Below are 17,246 nucleotides of genomic sequence, written 5' to 3'. Positions count from 1 at the left end.
TGCCCGTGGTACAGAGACTTTTCAATCTTTCCAACAGAAGCTGAAGGTTTCTTTGACATAAAGACGTGGCATTGTATAGTTATTTCAGTTACATCTAAACCATTTTGTCCCTGGTAACCTCTTATGAAAATAAACAAGGCCAGACAAGTATAGCCTCTAAAAATATATTATGTATGCCATTACACAATTATCCCTTCATCTCACATTCGTATCATTTTTAATCTGATATAATATACACGTAACATATTCTGACAAAGTAATAAAGCTTATGGTTAAAACCTGAAATATTGCTTAATTATCACTTTATCATATGACTTGAGATTTTGTTTTTATTTTTTTTTCTGGGAAAACACGTAAATTAGTTCTTACATATGTCTTCTTTTTACCCTCTTTCTGTACTGCAAAGCTTGAATCAATAACACACATTAGCGGACTTGACATCTCGGCTGATGCATCACAAGCCTACGCCATTAGTATCTGTACCATGCCAAACCTTAAGACTCTGGAGCTTAGAGATGTCAGGATAGCAGACGAGTTCTTTGTCGCCCTCGAAGAATCAGCATCAGGAGCAAGGGTATCTCATATTGCATAATAGTCTGATTTCCTCCAACGCAATGCCATACACTGAAAAGATAAAGAGCAGAGTTATAATTATGTTATCTTATGTTCATAGGAGAGAAAATGCAATATTTGATTAGGTTGTCCGTGGTACAAAGACTTTTTTAGTCTTTCCAACAAAAGCTGAAAGTTTCTTTGACATAAAGGCATGGCAGGCTGTGGTTCTTCCCGTTACAACTAAACATTTTCGTCCCTGGTAATCTCTTATGAAAATCGAAAAGGCGAGACACGTATAGCGTGACCATTATTATCCTGTATGCCATTATACAATTAATAATTCTTTCATCTAACATTGACATTTATTTTGATATCGTCTACTTTACATGTCACATACTCTGATAAAAGGCTTGCGGTTAAAACCTGAAATATTGCTTAATTATCACTTTATAATATTTCTTGAGCTTTTTTTTTATTTGTTGTTAGTGTGTTTTTTTTTTCTGGGGAGGCACGAAAATAAGTTTTAACTTGTGTCATCTTTTCATCCTCTTACTGTAAAGCTTGAATCAATAGAACACAGCAGAGGACGTAACATCTCGGCTGATGCATCACAAGCCTACGCCACGAGTATCTGTACCATGCCAAACCTTCAGACTTTGAAGCTACGTAATTTCGTGATAAGAGATGAGTTCTTTGTCGCCCTCGCCGAATCAGCATCGGGAGCAAGGGTATCTCATATTCCATGACAGTTTAATTTTCTCCAATGTAATGCCATATACTGAAAAGATAAAGAGTAGAGTTCTATGTTATGTTATGTTCATAGGAGACAAAATGCAATGTTTCATTAGGTTATCCGTGGTACAAAGGCTTTTTTAGTCTTTCCAACATAAGCTTAACGTGTTTTTTTTTTTTTGACATAAAGGCATGGCAGGCTGTGGTTCTTTCAGTTACAACTATACTATTTTGTCCCTGGTAATCTCTTAAGAAAATAGACAAGGTGAGACACGTATAGCCTCAAGAAAAATTATTCTGTACACCATTACACATCTCTTCCTTCATCTCACCTTCGTATCCTTTTTCAATCTGATATGCTTTACATGTGACATACCCTGACAAAAGTAATAAAGCTTGAGGATAAAACCTGATAGATTTCTTGATTATCACTTTGTTATGTGGCTTGAGATTTTGTTTATGCTTTTTGTTTCTTTGTTTCTCCTGGAGAAACACGGAAATAAGTTCCTACACGTGTTTCTTTTTACCCTCTTCCTATACTGCAAAGCTTGAATCAATAGAACACATTGGAGAACCTGACATCTCGGCTGATGCATCACAAGCCTACGCCACGAGTATCTGTACCATGCCAAACCTTCAGACTTTGAAGCTACGTAATTTCGTGATAAGAGACGAGTTCTTTGTCGCCCTCGCCGAATCAGCATCGGGAGCAAGGGTATCTCATATTCCATGACAGTTTAATTTTCTCCAATGTAATGCCATATACTGAAAAGATAAAGAGTAGAGTTCTATGTTATGTTATGTCTATAGGAGACAAAATGCAATGTTTCATTAGGTTATCCGTGGTACAAAGACTTTTTTAGTCTTTCCAACATAAGCTTAACGTGTTTTTTTGACATAAAGGCATGGCAGGCTGTGGTTCTTTCAGTTACAACTATACTATTTTGTCCCTGGTAATCTCTCAAGAAAATAGACAAGGCGAGACACGTATAGCCTCAAGAAAAATTATTCTGTACGCCATTACACATCTATTCCTTCATCTCACATTCGTATCATTTTTCAATCTGATATGCTTTACATGTGACATATCCTGACAAAGTAATAAAGCTTGAGGATAAAACGTGATAGATTGCTTGATTATCACTTCGTTATGTGACTTGAGATTTTGTTTATGCTTTTTGTTTCTTTGTTTTTCCTGGGGAAACACGGAAATAAGTTCCTACACGTGTTTCTTTTTACCCTCTTCCTATACTGCAAAGCTTGAATCAATAGAACACACTCGAGGACGTAACATCTCGGCTGATGCATCACAAGCCTACGCCACGAGTATCTGTACCATGCCAAACCTTAAGACTCTGGAGCTTGAAGATGTCAGGATAGCAGACGAGTTCTTTGCAGCCCTCGCCGAATCAGCATCGGGAGCAAGGGTATCTCATATTACATGACAGTTTAATTTTCTCCAATGTAATGCCATACACTGAAAAGATAAAGAGTAGAGTTCTATGTTATGTTATGTTTATAGGAGACAAAATGCAATGTTTCATTAGGTTATCCGTGGTACAAAGACTTTTTTAGTCTTTCCAACATAAGCTTAACGTTTCTTTGACATAAAGGCATGGCAGGCTATGGTTCTTTCAGTTTCAACTATACTATTTGTGACCGTGCACCTCAAAACGAACAAAAAGTCGCACACACTGATTTTGCGTGAGGACTGAAAATAAGTGAAATGGGTCAACCTAGCCGAGCTTGACTTTTTCATATTTTAAGAAAGAGCGGGTCTTCTTTTACATTATGCTAAAATGTGGTATCATAAAACGGGCAGGAAAGTGTGTTTTTTTTTAGCAGTTTATCTCGAACATTTTTAGTAGAATAGTGTGATTAGGTGGGTCTTTAGAATTTTTTTTTTCATTTCTGAAAAACCTTGTCCTCACTCTTCACTTTCAACTCTAATAACTTTTGACAGGATAGTGCTACTGCTTTGAAAGTTGGCATTTATTATGGACAGAATGTGTTAATGAGGCATACTTAAAGGGACATTCCAGACGATTTTCATAATTTCACATCATGTAGTACATAAATCAACAGCTCCATATATAGATTTGTGGAATTTATTTTGGTTCTTGAGCAGAGAAAAAATACTTTGAAAAACCTTAAACAAATTACACTGAACAAGGATGATGACATAGGAGGTTCACATACTTCAGAAATGTAGCAGTGTAATTCCATTACAATACCGCTTGCTTGCGAGGTCACCTGTGTATAATCTATGCATGCCTTCTTCTTTTGTTCTGCATCCTTGAGCCCCAACTCATGCATTCTTATAGTGACTCTGCCATGTCATCATCCTTGTTCATTGCAATTTATTCTAAATTTTGAAAATATTCTTATTCTTCATCCCAATTAACACAAATTCTGAAACTCTGTCCTCAGTATAACTAATTTATAGTGGTTAAAATGTAAAAATCTGAAAATCATCCTGAGGTCTCCTTTAATTTCAGTTTCATCTGTTAATCCCTTCATTGTTGCTACTCTGGTGGTTTACTTCCTGTTTTTTGTCCCATTCATCGCACAGCCAGCACGGTTTTGTAGAGATTAAGCGCTTGAATAGACACTGTACTTTAGAGCCTCTTTTCTCAGTTCACATCTTTCCCGATTTTGTGCTTTCATTGCAATATTTAGAAAGGTTGGAAGAGTCCATTTGATTTGAGTTATACAAATCATTTTAAAGCTTAAAGTCTGCTCTTTCAGAATATGGTCTTAACTAAAAACTCACGTCTGGAGACTTTTGGTTTGTTTTGAGATGCAGTGTCACATTTTGTCCCTGGTAATCTCTTAAGAAAATAGACAAGGCGAGACACGTATAGCCTCAAGAAAAATTATTCTGTACGCCATTACACAATTATTCCTTCATCTCACCTTCGTATCCTTTTTCAATCTGATATGCTTTACATGTGACATATCCTGACAAAGTAATAAAGCTTGAGGATAAAACCTGATAGATTGCTTGATTATCACTTTGTTCTGTGGCTTGAGATTTTGTTTATGCTTTTTGTTTCTTTGTTTCTCCTGGGGAAACACGGAAATAAGTTCCTACACGTGTTTCTTTTTACCCTCTTCCTATACTGCAAAGCTTGAATCAATAGAACACATTGGAGAACCTGACATCTCGGCTGATGCATCACAAGCCTACGCCACGAGTATCTGTACCATGCCAAACCTTAAGACTCTGAAGCTACGTAATTTCGTGATAAGAGACGAGTTCTTTGTCGCCCTCGCCGAATCAGCATCGGGAGCAAGGGTATCTCATATTCCATGACAGTTTAATTTTCTCCAATGTAATGCCATATACTGAAAAGATAAAGAGTAGAGTTCTATGTTATGTTATGTTCATAGGAGACAAAATGCAATGTTTCATTAGGTTATCCGTGGTACAAAGACTTTTTTAGTCTTTCCAACATAAGCTTAACGTGTTTTTTTGACATAAAGGCATGGCAGGCTGTGGTTCTTTCAGTTACAACTATACTATTTTGTCCCTGGTAATCTCTCAAGAAAATAGACAAGGCGAGACACGTATAGCCTCAAGAAAAATTATTCTGTACGCCATTACACATCTATTCCTTCATCTCACATTCGTATCATTGTTCAATCTGATATGCTTTACATGTGACATATCCTGACAAAGTAATAAAGCTTGAGGATAAAACCTGATAGATTGCTTGATTATCACTTCGTTATGTGACTTGAGATTTTGTTTATGCTTTTTGTTTCTTTGTTTTTCCTGGGGAAACACGGAAATAAGTTCCTACACGTGTTTCTTTTTACCCTCTTCCTATACTGCAAAGCTTGAATCAATAGAACACATTCGAGGACGTAACATCTCGGCTGACGCATCACAAGCCTACGCCACGAGTATCTGTGCCATGCCAAACCTTAAGACTCTGGAGCTTAGAGATGTCAGGATAGCAGACGAGTTCTTTGCAGCCCTCGCCGAATCAGCATCGGGAGCAAGGGTATCTCATATTGCATGATAGTCTGATTTCCTCCAATGTAATGCCATACACTGAAAAGATAAAGAGTAGAGTTCTATGTTATGTTATGTTTATAGGAGACAAAATGCAATGTTTCATTAGGTTATCCGTGGTACAAAGACTTTTTTAGTCTTTCCAACATAAGCTTAACGTTTCTTTGACATAAAGGCATGGCAGGCTATGGTTCTTTCAGTTTCAACTATACTATTTGTGACCGTGCACCTCAAAACGAACAAAAAGTCGCACACACTGATTTTGCGTGAGGACTGAAAATAAGTGAAATGGGTCAACCTAGCCGAGCTTGACTTTTTCGTATTTTAAGAAAGAGCAGGTCTTCTTTTACATTATGCTAAAATGTGGTATCATAAAACGGGCAGGAAAGTGTTTTTTTTTTTAGCAGTTTATCTCGAACATTTTTGGTAGAATAGTGTGATTAGGTGGGTCTTTAGAATCTTTTTTTTTTTCATTTCTGAAAAACCTTGTCCTCACTCTTCACTTTCAACTCTAATAACTTTTGACAGGATAGTGCTACTGCTTTGAAAGTTGGCATTTATTATGGACAGAATGTGTTAATGAGGCATACTTAAAGGGACATTCCAGACGATTTTCATAATTTCACATCATGTAGTACATAAATCAACAGCTCCATATATAGATTTGTGGAATTTATTTTGGTTCTTGAGCAGAGAAAAAATACTTTGAAAAACCTTAAACAAATTACACTGAACACGGATGATGACATAGGAGGTTCACATACTTCAGAAATGTAGCAGTGTAATTCCATTACAATACCGCTTGCTTGCGAGGTCACCTGTGTATAATCTATGCATGCCTTCTTCTTTTGTTCTGCTTCCTTGAGCCCCAACTCATGCATTTTTATAGTGACTCTGCCATGTCATCATCCTTCTTCATTGCAATTTATTCTAAATTTTGAAAATATTCTTATTCTTCATCCCAATTATCACAAATTCTGAAACTCTGTCCTCAGTATAACTAATTTATAGTGGTTAAAATGTAAAAATCTGAAAATCATCCTTAGGTCTTCTTTAATTTCAGTTTCATCTGTTAATCCCTTCATTGTTGCTACTCTGGTGGTTTACTTCCTGTTTTTTGTCCCATTCATCGCACAGCCAGCACGGTTTTGTAGAGATTAAGCGCTTGAATAGACACTGTACTTTAGAGCCTCTTTTCTCAGTTCACATCTTTCCCGATTTTGTGCTTTCATTGCAATATTTAGATAGGTTGGAAGAGTCCATTTGATTTGAGTTATACAAATCATTTTAAAGCTTAAAGTCTGCTCTTTCAGAATATGGTCTTAACTAAAAACTCACGTCTGGAGACTTTTGGTTTGTTTTGAGATGCAGTGTCACAATTTGTCCCTGGTAATCTCTTAAGAAAATAGACAAGGCGAGACACGTATAGCCTCAAGAAAAATTATTCTGTACGCCATTACACAATTATTCCTTCATCTCACCTTCATATCCTTTTTCAATCTGATATGCTTTACATGTGACATATCCTGACAAAGTAATAAAGCTTGAGGATAAAACCTGATAGATTGCTTGATTATCACTTTGTTCTGTGGCTTGAGATTTTGTTTATGCTTTTTGTTTCTTTGTTTCTCCTGGGGAAACACGGAAATAAGTTCCTACACGTGTTTCTTTTTACCCTCTTCCTATACTGCAAAGCTTGAATCAATAGAACACATTGGAGAACCTGACATCTCGGCTGATGCATCACAAGCCTACGCCACGAGTATCTGTACCATGCCAAACCTTCAGACTTTGAAGCTACGTAATTTCGTGATAAGAGACGAGTTCTTTGTCGCCCTCGCCGAATCAGCATCGGGAGCAAGGGTATCTCATATTCCATGACAGTTTAATTTTCTCCAATGTAATGCCATATACTGAAAAGATAAAGAGTAGAGTTCTATGTTATGTTATGTTCATAGGAGACAAAATGCAATGTTTCATTAGGTTATCCGTGGTACAAAGACTTTTTTAGTCTTTCCAACATAAGCTTAACGTGTTTTTTTTGACATAAAGGCATGGCAGGCTGTGGTTCTTTCAGTTACAACTATACTATTTTGTCCCTGGTAATCTCTCAAGAAAATAGTCAAGGCGAGACACGTATAGCCTCAAGAAAAATTATTCTGTACGCCATTACACATCTATTCCTTCATCTCACATTCGTATCATTTTTCAATCTGATATGCTTTACATGTGACATATCCTGACAAAGTAATAAAGCTTGAGGATAAAACGTGATAGATTGCTTGATTATCACTTCGTTATGTGACTTGAGATTTTGTTTATGCTTTTTGTTTCTTTGTTTTTCCTGGGGAAACACGGAAATAAGTTCCTACACGTGTTTCTTTTTACCCTCTTCCTATACTGCAAAGCTTGAATCAATAGAACACATTCGAGGACGTAACATCTCGGCTGACGCATCACAAGCCTACGCCACGAGTATCTGTGCCATGCCAAACCTTAAGACTCTGGAGCTTAGAGATGTCAGGATAGCAGACGAGTTCTTTGCAGCCCTCGCCGAATCAGCATCGGGAGCAAGGGTATCTCATATTGCATGATAGTCTGATTTCCTCCAATGTAATGCCATACACTGAAAAGATAAAGAGTAGAGTTCTATGTTATGTTATGTTTATAGGAGACAAAATGCAATGTTTCATTAGGTTATCCGTGGTACAAAGACTTTTTTAGTCTTTCCAACATAAACTTAACGTTTCTTTGACATAAAGGCATGGCAGGCTATGGTTCTTTCAGTTTCAACTATACTATTTGTGACCGTGCACCTCAAAACGAACAAAAAGTCGCACACACTGATTGTTTCTTTGTTTTTCCTGGGGAAACACGGAAATAAGTTCCTACACGTGTTTCTTTTTACCCTCTTCCTATACTGCAAAGCTTGAATCAATAGAACACATTCGAGGACGTAACATCTCGGCTGACGCATCACAAGCCTACGCCACGAGTATCTGTGCCATGCCAAACCTTAAGACTCTGGAGCTTACAGATGTCAGGATAGCAGACGAGTTCTTTGCAGCCCTCGCCGAATCAGCATCGGGAGCAAGGGTATCTCATATTGCATGATAGTCTGATTTCCTCCAATGTAATGCCATACACTAAAAAGATAAAGAGTAGAGTTCTATGTTATGTTATGTTTATGTCCGACAAAGTAATATACCTTGAGGTTAAAACCTGATAGATTGCTTGATTATCACTTTGTTATATGACTTGAGATTTTGTTTATGCTTTTTGTTTCTTTGTTTCTCCTGGGGAAACACGGAAATAAGTTCCTACACGTGTTTCTTTTTACCCTCTTCCTATACTGCAAAGCTTGAATCAATAGAACACATTGGAGAACCTGACATCTCGGCTGATGCATCACAAGCCTACGCCACGAGTATCGACGAATTTCCAGAAGGAGACGAGTCCTTTGCAGCCCTCGCTGCAATTATAAACAAAATCTCAAGTCACATAACAAAGTGATAATCAAGAAATCTATCAGGTTTTATCCTCAAGCTTTATTATTTTGTCAGGATATGTCGCATGTAAAGCATATCAGATTGAAAATGATATTCTGTACGCCAATTGAATTCTTGAGATAAAGGCATGACAGACTGTGGTTCTTCCCGTTACAACTAAACATTTTCGTCCCTAATAATCTCTTATGAAAATAGACAAGGCGAGACACCTATAAACTTTAAAAAAATATTCTGTATACCATTACACAATTATTATTCCTTCATCTCATATTCGTATCATTTTTCAATCTGATATGCCTTACATGTAACATTCTGACAAAGTAATAAACCTTGAAGTTGCTTGGTTATCACCTTTATTATGTGACTTGAGATTTTGTTTTTAATTTTGGTTTGTTTGTTTTTCTGGGGAAACACGGAAATAAGTTCTTACATGTGTTTCTTTTTACCCTCAGCCTATACTGCAAAGATTTAATCAATAGAACACAGTAAATTGCACTTGAACTTAAACTTGAACTTGAAATTATCAGGTTAAATGATACTTCATCTTACATTCTTCTACATCTTATCATTTTCTAACCTGATATCCTTTGCATGTGACATATTCTGACAAGTTGATAAAGCTTGAGGTTAAAACCTGATAAACCTTGATTATCACTTTATTATGTGACTTGAGAGATTTTTTTTTTTTTTTTTTTTTGTTGGGAAATAAGTTATTACATGTGTCTTCTTTTTACTATCTTACTATACTGTAAAGATTGAATCAATAGAACACAGTTACTATGGGTTTCTTGACATCTCGGCTGATGTATCACTAGCCTACGCCACTAGAATCTGTGCCATGCCAAACCTTCAGACTTTGAAGCTACGTAATGTCAGGACACTGGATACAGGATTTCTTAGTCTTTCCAACACAAGCTTAAAGTTTCTTTGACATAAAGGCATGGCAGCATATGGTTCTTCCCGTTACAACTACACATTTTCGTCCCTGGTAATCTCTTATGAAAATCGAAAAGGCGGGACAAGTATAGCGTCAAAATTATCATCCTGTATGCCATTATACAATAAATTATTCTTCCATCTAACATTAAAATTTATTTTGATATCGTCTACTTTACATGTCAAATACTCTGATAAAAGGCTTGCGGTTAAAACCTGAAATATTTTTTAATTATCACTTTGTAATATTTCTTGAGCGTTTTTTTTTTTTTATTTGTTGTTGGTGTTGTTTTTTTCTAGGGAGGCACGGAAATAAGTTTTAAATTGTGTCATCTTTTCATCCTCTAACTGTAAAGTTTGAATCAGGGACACACAGATGCGGAGGACCTTCCATCTCGGCTGATGCATCACAAGCCTACGCCACGAGTATCTGTACCATGCCAAACCTTAAGACTCTGGAGCTTAGAGATGTCAAGATAGCAGACGAGTTCTTTGCAGCCCTCGCCGAATCAGCAAAAGAAGCAAGGGTATCTCATATTGCATGACAGTTTGATTTTCTCAAATGTAATGCCATACAATAAAAAGATAAAGAGCAGAGGTCTATGTTATCTTATGTTAATAGGAGAGAAAATGCAATGTTTGATTAGGTTGTCCGTGGTACAAAGTCCTTTTTTAGTCTTTCCAACAGAAGCTGAAAGGTTCTTCGACATAAAGGCATGGCAGGGTGTTGTTCTTTCAGTTACAACTAAACTATTTTGTCCCGAATCAGCATCTGGAGCAAGGTTATCTCACATTCTATTGACCCGTTGAGAGCGGACTGATTTTGCAACAACACGAATTTCCCATAGACACCTGCCCGAGTATACTCGGCACTCGTCCTCAAGGGGTTAAAGGTTGATTTTCTGCAATGTAATGCTATACCCTGACAAGATAAAGAGCAGACTTTATGTTATCTTATGTTCATAGGAGAGAAAATGCAATATTTGATTAGGTTATCAGTGGTACAAAGACTTCTTTAGTCTTTCCAACAGAAGCTGAAAGTTTCTTAGACATAAAGGCATGGCAGGCTGTGGTTCTTCCCGTTACAAACAAATAAACATTTTCGTCCCTGGTAATCTCTTATGAAAATAGAAAAGGCAAGACACGTATAGCGTCACAATTATTATCCTGTATGCCATTACACAATTATTCTTTCATCTAACATTGCAATTTATTTTGATATCGTCTACTTTACTTGTCACATACTCTGATAAAATGCTTGCGGTTAAAACCTAAAGTATTTCTCAATTATCACTTTGTAATATTTCTTGAGCTTTTTTTTTTTATTTGTTGTTGGTGGTTGTTTTTTTTTTTCTTGAGAGGCACGGAAATAATTTTTAACTTGTGTCATCTTTTCATCCTCTAACTGTAAAGCTTGAATCAATAAAACACAGGAAAGGACCGGACATCTCGGCTGATGCATCACAAGCCTACGCCACTAGTATCTGTACCATGCCAAACCTTACGACTCTGGAGCTTGAAGATGTCACGATAAAAGACGAGTTCTTTGCAGCCCTCGCCCAATCAGCATCAGGAGCAAGGGTATCTCATATTGCACGGCAGTTCGATTTTCTCCAATGTAATGTCATACAATGAAAAGATAAAGAGTAGAGTTCTATGTAATCTTTTGTTCATAGGAGAGAAAATGCAATGTTTGATTAGGTTGTCCGTGGTTCAAAGACTTTTTTAGTATTTCCAACAGAAGCTGAAAGTTTCTTTGACATGGAAGCATGGCAGACTGTGGTTCTTCCCGTTACAACTAAACATTTTCGTCCCTGCTAATCTCTTATGAAAACCGAAAAGGCGAGACACGTATAGCGTCACCATAATAATCCTGTATGCCATTATACAATCAATTATTCTTTCATCTAACATTGAAATTTATTTTGATATCGTCTTCTTTACATGTTCATACTCTGACAAAAGGCTTGCGGTTAAAACCTGAAATATAGCTTCATTAATACTTTATTATATTTCTTGAGATTTTTTTTATTTGTTGTTAGTGTTTGTTGTTGTTTTTTTCTGGTAGGCACGGAAATAAGTTTTAACTTGTGTCATCTTTTCATCCTCTAACTGTAAAGCTTGAATCAATAAACCACACTGGAGGACCTGACATCTCGGCTGATGCATCACAAGCCTACGCCACTAGTATCTGTACTATGCCAAACCTTAAGACTCTGGAGCTTAGATATGTCACGATAGCAGACGAGTTCTTTGAAGCCCTCGCCGAATCAGCATCAGAAGCAGGGGTATCTCATATTGCATGACAATTTGATTTTCTCCAATGTAATGCCATACAATGAAAAGATAAAGAGTAGAGTTCTATGTTATCTTATGGTCATAGGAGAGAAAATGCAATGTTTGATTAGGTTGTCCGTGGTACAAAGACTTTTTTAGTATTTCCAACAGAAGCTGAAAGTTTCTTTGACATAAAGGCGTGGCAGGCTGTGGTTCTTCCCGTTACAACTAAACATTTTCGTCCCTGGTAATGTCTTATGAAAATCGAAAAGGCGAGACAAGTATAGCGTCACAACATTATTATTATCCTGTATGGCATTATACAATAAATTATTCTTTCATCTAACATTGAAATTTATTTTGATATCGTCTGCTTTACATGTCACATACTCTGATAAAAAGCTTGTGGTTAAAACCTGATATATTGCTTGATTATTACTTTTTGATGTTTCATGAGGTTTTTTTTTTCTTATTTGTTGTTAGTGGGTTTTTTTTTTCCTGGGGAGGCACGGAAATAAGTTTTAACTTGTGTCATCTTTTCATCCTCTAACTGTAAAGCTTGAATCAATGAAACACAGCAGAGGACCTTCCATCTCGGCTGATGCATCACAAGCCTACGCCACGAGTATCTGTAGCATGCCAAACCTTAAGACTCTGGAGCTTAGAGATGTCACGATAACAGACGAGTTTTTTGATGCCCTCGCCGAATCAGCAAAAGGAGCAAGGGTATTTCATATTGCATGACAGTTTAATTTTCTCAAATGTTATGCCATACAATAAAAAGATAAATAGCAGAGGTCTATGTTATCTTATGTTCATAGGAGAGAAAATGCAATGTTTGATTAGGTTATCAGTGGTACAAAGACTTCTTTAGTCTTTCCAACAGAAGCTGAAAGTTTCTTAGACATAAAGGCATGGCAGGCTGTGGTTCTTTCCGTTACAACTAAACATTTTCGTCCCTGTTAATCTCTTATGAAAATCGAAAAGGCGGGACAAGTATAGCGTCACAATTATTATCCTGTATGCCATTACACAATTATTCTTTCATCTAACATTGCAATTTGTTTTGATATCGTCTACTTTACTTGTCACATACTCTGATTAAATGCTTGCGGTTAAAACCTGAAATATTTCTCAATTATCACTTTGTGATATTTCTTGAGCTTTTTTTATTTATTGTTGGTGTTTTTTTTTTCTTGGGAGGCACGGAAATAAGTTTTAACTTGTGTCATCTTTTCGTCCTCTAACTGTAAAGCTTGAATCAATAAAACACAGCAGAGGACCTTCCATATCTGCTGATGCATCACAAGCCTACGCAACGAGTATCTGTACCATGCCAAACCTTAAGACTCTGGAGCTTGAAGATGTCACGATAAAAGACCAGTTCTTTACAGCCCTCGCCCAATCAGCATCAGGAGCAAGGGTATCTCATATTGCATGACAGTTTGATTTTCTCCAATGTAATGCCATACAATGAAAAGATAAAGAGTTGAGTTCTATGTTATCTTTTGTTCATAGGAGAGAAAATGCAATGTTTGATTAGGTTATCAATGGTACAAAAAATTTTTTAGTCTTTCCAAAAGAAGCTGAAAGTTTCTTTGACATAAAGGTATCGCAGGCTGTGGTTCTTCCTGTTATAACTAAATATTTTCGTCCCTGGTAATCTCTTATGAAAATCGAAAAGGCGGGACAAGTACAGCGTCACCATAATTATCCTGTATGCCATTATACAATAAATTATTCTTTCATCTAACGTTGCAATTTATTTTGATATCGTCTACTTTACATGTCACATACTCTGATAAAAGGCTTCCGGTTAAAACCTGAAATATTGCTTAATTATAATTTTATAATATTTCCTGAGCTTTTTTTTTATTTGTTGTTGGGTTTGTTTTTTTTTTTTTCTTGGGAGGCACGGAAATAAGTTTTAACTTGTGTCATCTTTTCATCCTCTAACTGTAAAGCTTGAATCAATGACACACAGCGGAGGACCGGACATCTCGGCTGATGCATCACAAGCCTACGCCACGAGTATCTGTACCATGCCTAACCTTAAGACTCTGGAGCTTGAAGATGTCACGATAGCAGACGAATTCTTTCCAGCCCTCGCCGAATCAGCATCAGGAGCAAGGGTATCTCACATTGCATGACAGTTTGATTTTCTCCAATGTAATGCCATACAATAAAAAGATAAAGAGTAGAGTTCTATGTTATCTTATGTTCATAGGAGAGAAAATGCAATGTTTGATTAGGTTGTCCGTGGTACAAAGACTTTTTTAGTATTTCCAACAGAAACTGAAAGTTTCTTTGATATAAAATCATGGCAGGCTGTGGTTCTTCCCGTTACAACTAAACATTTTCGTCCCTGCTAATCTCTTATGAAAACCGAAGAGGCGAGACACGTATAGCGTCATCATTATTATCCTGTATGCTATTACACAATTCTGTCATCTTACATTGAAATTTATTTTCATATCGTGTACTTTACATGTCACATACTCTGATAAAATGATCGCGGTTAAAACCTGAAATATTGCTTAATTACACTTTATAATGTTTCTTGAGCTTTCTTATTTGTTGTTGGTGTGTTTTTTTTTTTTACCGGGCAGGCACGGAAATAAGTTTTAACTTGTGTCATCTTTTCATCCTCTAACTGTAAAGCTTGAATCAATGAAACACAGCGAAGGACCGGACATCTCGGCTGATGCATCACAAGCCTACGCCACTAGTATCTGTACCATGCCAAACCTTAAGACTCTGGAGCTTGAAGATGTCACGATAAAAGACGAATTCTTTGCAGCCCTCGCCGAATCAGCATCAGGAGCAAGGGTATCTCATATTGCATGACAGTTTGATTTTCTCCAATGTAATGCCATACAATAAAAAGATAAAGAGTAGAGTTCTATGTTATCTTATGTTCACAGGAGAGAAAATGCAATGTTTGATTAGGTTGTCCGTGGTACAACGACTTTTTTAGTCTTTCCAGCAGAAGCTGAAAGGTTCTTTGACATAAAGACATGGCAGGGTGTTGTTCTTTCGGTTACAGCTAAACTACTTTGTCCTGAATCAGCATCAGGAGCAAGGTTATCTCACATTCCATTAACCCGTTGAGAACGGACTAATTTTGCTACAACACGCATTTCGCATAGACACCTGCCCGAGTACACTCGGGACTCGTCCTCAACGAAAGTTTCTTTGACATAAAGGCATGGCAGGCTGTGGTTCTTCCCGTTACAATTAAACATTTTCGTCCCTGGTAATCTCTAATGAAAATCGAAAAGGCGAGACACGTATACCGTCACAATTATTATCCTGTATGCCATTACAAAATTATTCTTTCATCTAACATTGAAACTTATTTTAATATCGTTTACTTTACATGTCGTTGATGTCACCTGCTCTGATTTTCTCCAATGTAATGCCATACACTGAAAAGATAAACAGCAGAGTTTTATGATATCTTATGTTAATAGCACAGAAAATGCAATGTTTGATTAGGTTGTCCGTGGTACAAAGAATTGTTTAGTCTTTCCAACAGAAGCTGAAAGTTTCTTTGACATAAAGGCATGGCAGGGTGTTGTTCTTTCAGTTACAGCTAAACTATTTTGTCCCGAATCAGCATCAGGAGCAAGGTTATCTCACATTCCATTGACCCGTTGAGAGCGGACTGATTTTGCTACAACACGAATTTTCCATAGACCCTGCCCGAGTATACTCGGGACTCGTCCTCAACGATTAAAGTTTGATTTTCTCCAATGCAATGCCATACAATGAAAAGATAAAGAGCAGAGTTTTATGTTACCTCATGTTCATAGGAGAGAAAATGCAATGTTTGATTAGGTTGTCCGTGGTACAAAGACTTTTTAGTCTTTCCAACAGAAGCTGAAAGTTTCTTCGACATAAAGGCATGGCAGGGTGTGGTTCTTCCCGTTACAACTAAAATTTTCGTCCCTGGTAATCTCTGATGAAAATAGAAAAGGCGAGACAAGTATAGCGTCACAATTATTATCCTGTATGCCATAACACAATTATTCTTTCATCTAACATTGAAATTATTTTGATATCGTCTACTTTACATGTCACATACTCTGATAAACAGCTTGCGGTTAAAACTTGACATATTGCTTAAGCACTCGAAGATTTTGATGGCACAGTTGCAATCGCGGGAAGGCCAATCTGCATTCTGAGATTCGCTGACGACATTGACCTTGTTGCTGGAAATAGGGAAGAGCTAGCAGAGCTGACTACGCGGCTAGACACTGCTACCCGCCGATACGGCATGGAAATTAGTCACAAAAAGTAGGATAATGACGACTTCAAGACAGAATAAACAAGATGACGAAGCACGGGAGATATTTGTGGACGGGCACGCGCTAGAGGAAGTCCACCAATGCAAATATCTGGGCGCCATGATGAATGAGGAGGCCACTTCGACAACAGAAATGAAGACAAGAATGGCCATGGCGACTGCTCTGTTGGCCAAGATGAACCATGTCTGGAGAAGCAGAGAGGTGAGAGAGAAAACAAAGATTGAGCTGATGAAGGCGCTATCGACCTCGATAGCCCTATGTGGATGCGAGTCATGGACGCTAAGCAAAAATCTAGAGAAGAAAATAGCCGCTTTCGAGATACATTGTAGATGTTTCCGTCGATTACTTGGGATACATTGGCACGATTGCCGCACCAATGCATCAGTGCTGGAAGAGATCAGGAGGAAAGTTAGGGATTATGAACCACTACTGGACGTAATGAAGAGAAGGAAGATGCAAAGGTTCGGACATGTCACTCGACGGCCAGGTACACTAGCGCATACGATAATGCATGGTCGGGTGGATGGGCGACGAGCGCAAGGAAGACCAAGGAGGAATTGGGTGGATGATGTGAGGAGATGGGCGGAGAAGCCGGTGGAAATCTGTATGAGAATGGCGCAGGATAAGGAAACCTGGAGAACGACATTTCAGTGCCCCAACGGCAGAAATGCTACGGGTGTGACCTGACCTGACCTGATTGCTTAATTATCACTTTATGATGTTTCTTATTTTTTTTTTTATTTGTTGTAAGTGGTGTTTTTTTTTTTGTCGAGCCCACCGGAGGTGTGGGGAGACTGGATCGCCTGCGGCGTCTGTCCGTCCGTCGTCTGTGCGTAACGCTACAAAAACTTGAATAGCTCTCTACTGAGGATTGCAATTTCAATCAAACTTGGAAGGAAGAGTGGT

General features: G+C 37.6%; 4 protein-coding genes across 4 annotated transcripts in view; all 4 read left to right on the top strand.

The window, feature by feature from the left end:
* LOC140226684 (uncharacterized) overlaps nt 1–7,189 on the top strand; it is a 493,686-nt gene extending 486,497 nt beyond the window's left edge. The window contains exons 11-17 of the mRNA XM_072307124.1: nt 407–574; nt 1,116–1,283; nt 1,835–2,002; nt 2,547–2,714; nt 4,418–4,585; nt 5,130–5,297; nt 7,004–7,189. Of these exons, the coding sequence (XP_072163225.1) occupies nt 407–574; nt 1,116–1,283; nt 1,835–2,002; nt 2,547–2,714; nt 4,418–4,585; nt 5,130–5,297; nt 7,004–7,189 (1,194 nt within the window). The remainder of the gene's footprint in view (nt 1–406; nt 575–1,115; nt 1,284–1,834; nt 2,003–2,546; nt 2,715–4,417; nt 4,586–5,129; nt 5,298–7,003) is intronic.
* Nucleotides 7,190–7,794: 605 nt separating this feature from the next.
* Nucleotides 7,795–10,298, top strand: LOC140226683 (uncharacterized). The gene is made up of 3 exons (XM_072307123.1): nt 7,795–7,884; nt 8,237–8,404; nt 10,110–10,298. The coding sequence occupies exons 1-3, from the start codon at nt 7,795–7,797 to the stop codon at nt 10,296–10,298; spliced, it is 447 nt and encodes a 148-aa protein (XP_072163224.1).
* A 946-nt stretch (nt 10,299–11,244) lies between these two features.
* On the top strand, nt 11,245–14,877 carry LOC140226682 (uncharacterized). The gene is made up of 6 exons (XM_072307122.1): nt 11,245–11,334; nt 11,874–12,041; nt 12,589–12,756; nt 13,286–13,453; nt 13,995–14,162; nt 14,692–14,877. The coding sequence occupies exons 1-6, from the start codon at nt 11,245–11,247 to the stop codon at nt 14,875–14,877; spliced, it is 948 nt and encodes a 315-aa protein (XP_072163223.1).
* A 1,460-nt stretch (nt 14,878–16,337) lies between these two features.
* On the top strand, nt 16,338–17,027 carry LOC140226681 (uncharacterized). Its single transcript, XM_072307121.1, has one exon. The coding sequence runs from the start codon at nt 16,338–16,340 to the stop codon at nt 17,025–17,027; it is 690 nt and encodes a 229-aa protein (XP_072163222.1).
* Nucleotides 17,028–17,246: the final 219 nt, after the last annotated feature.

Source organism: Diadema setosum, chromosome 3, assembly GCF_964275005.1.
Source record: "Diadema setosum chromosome 3, eeDiaSeto1, whole genome shotgun sequence".
NCBI lineage: Eukaryota > Metazoa > Echinodermata > Echinoidea > Diadematoida > Diadematidae > Diadema > Diadema setosum.
Note: the sequence above shows the minus strand (reverse complement) of the source record. Positions and strands in the feature narration are given on the sequence as shown.

Excerpts from the sequence above, each read along its gene's own strand:
- LOC140226683 (XM_072307123.1), top strand. The coding sequence starts at position 7,795 with ATGCCAAACCTTAAGACTCTGGAGCTTAGAGATGTCAGGATAGCAGAC. Across the intron at positions 7,885-8,236 it reads AATCAGCATCGGGAGCAAGG|CTTGAATCAATAGAACACAT; the intron begins GTATCTCATATT and ends TATACTGCAAAG. Across the intron at positions 8,405-10,109 it reads AATCAGCATCGGGAGCAAGG|TTTGAATCAGGGACACACAG; the intron begins GTATCTCATATT and ends CTAACTGTAAAG.
- LOC140226682 (XM_072307122.1), top strand. The coding sequence starts at position 11,245 with ATGCCAAACCTTACGACTCTGGAGCTTGAAGATGTCACGATAAAAGAC. Across the intron at positions 12,042-12,588 it reads AATCAGCATCAGAAGCAGGG|CTTGAATCAATGAAACACAG; the intron begins GTATCTCATATT and ends CTAACTGTAAAG. Across the intron at positions 14,163-14,691 it reads AATCAGCATCAGGAGCAAGG|CTTGAATCAATGAAACACAG; the intron begins GTATCTCACATT and ends CTAACTGTAAAG.
- LOC140226681 (XM_072307121.1), top strand. The coding sequence starts at position 16,338 with ATGACGACTTCAAGACAGAATAAACAAGATGACGAAGCACGGGAGATA.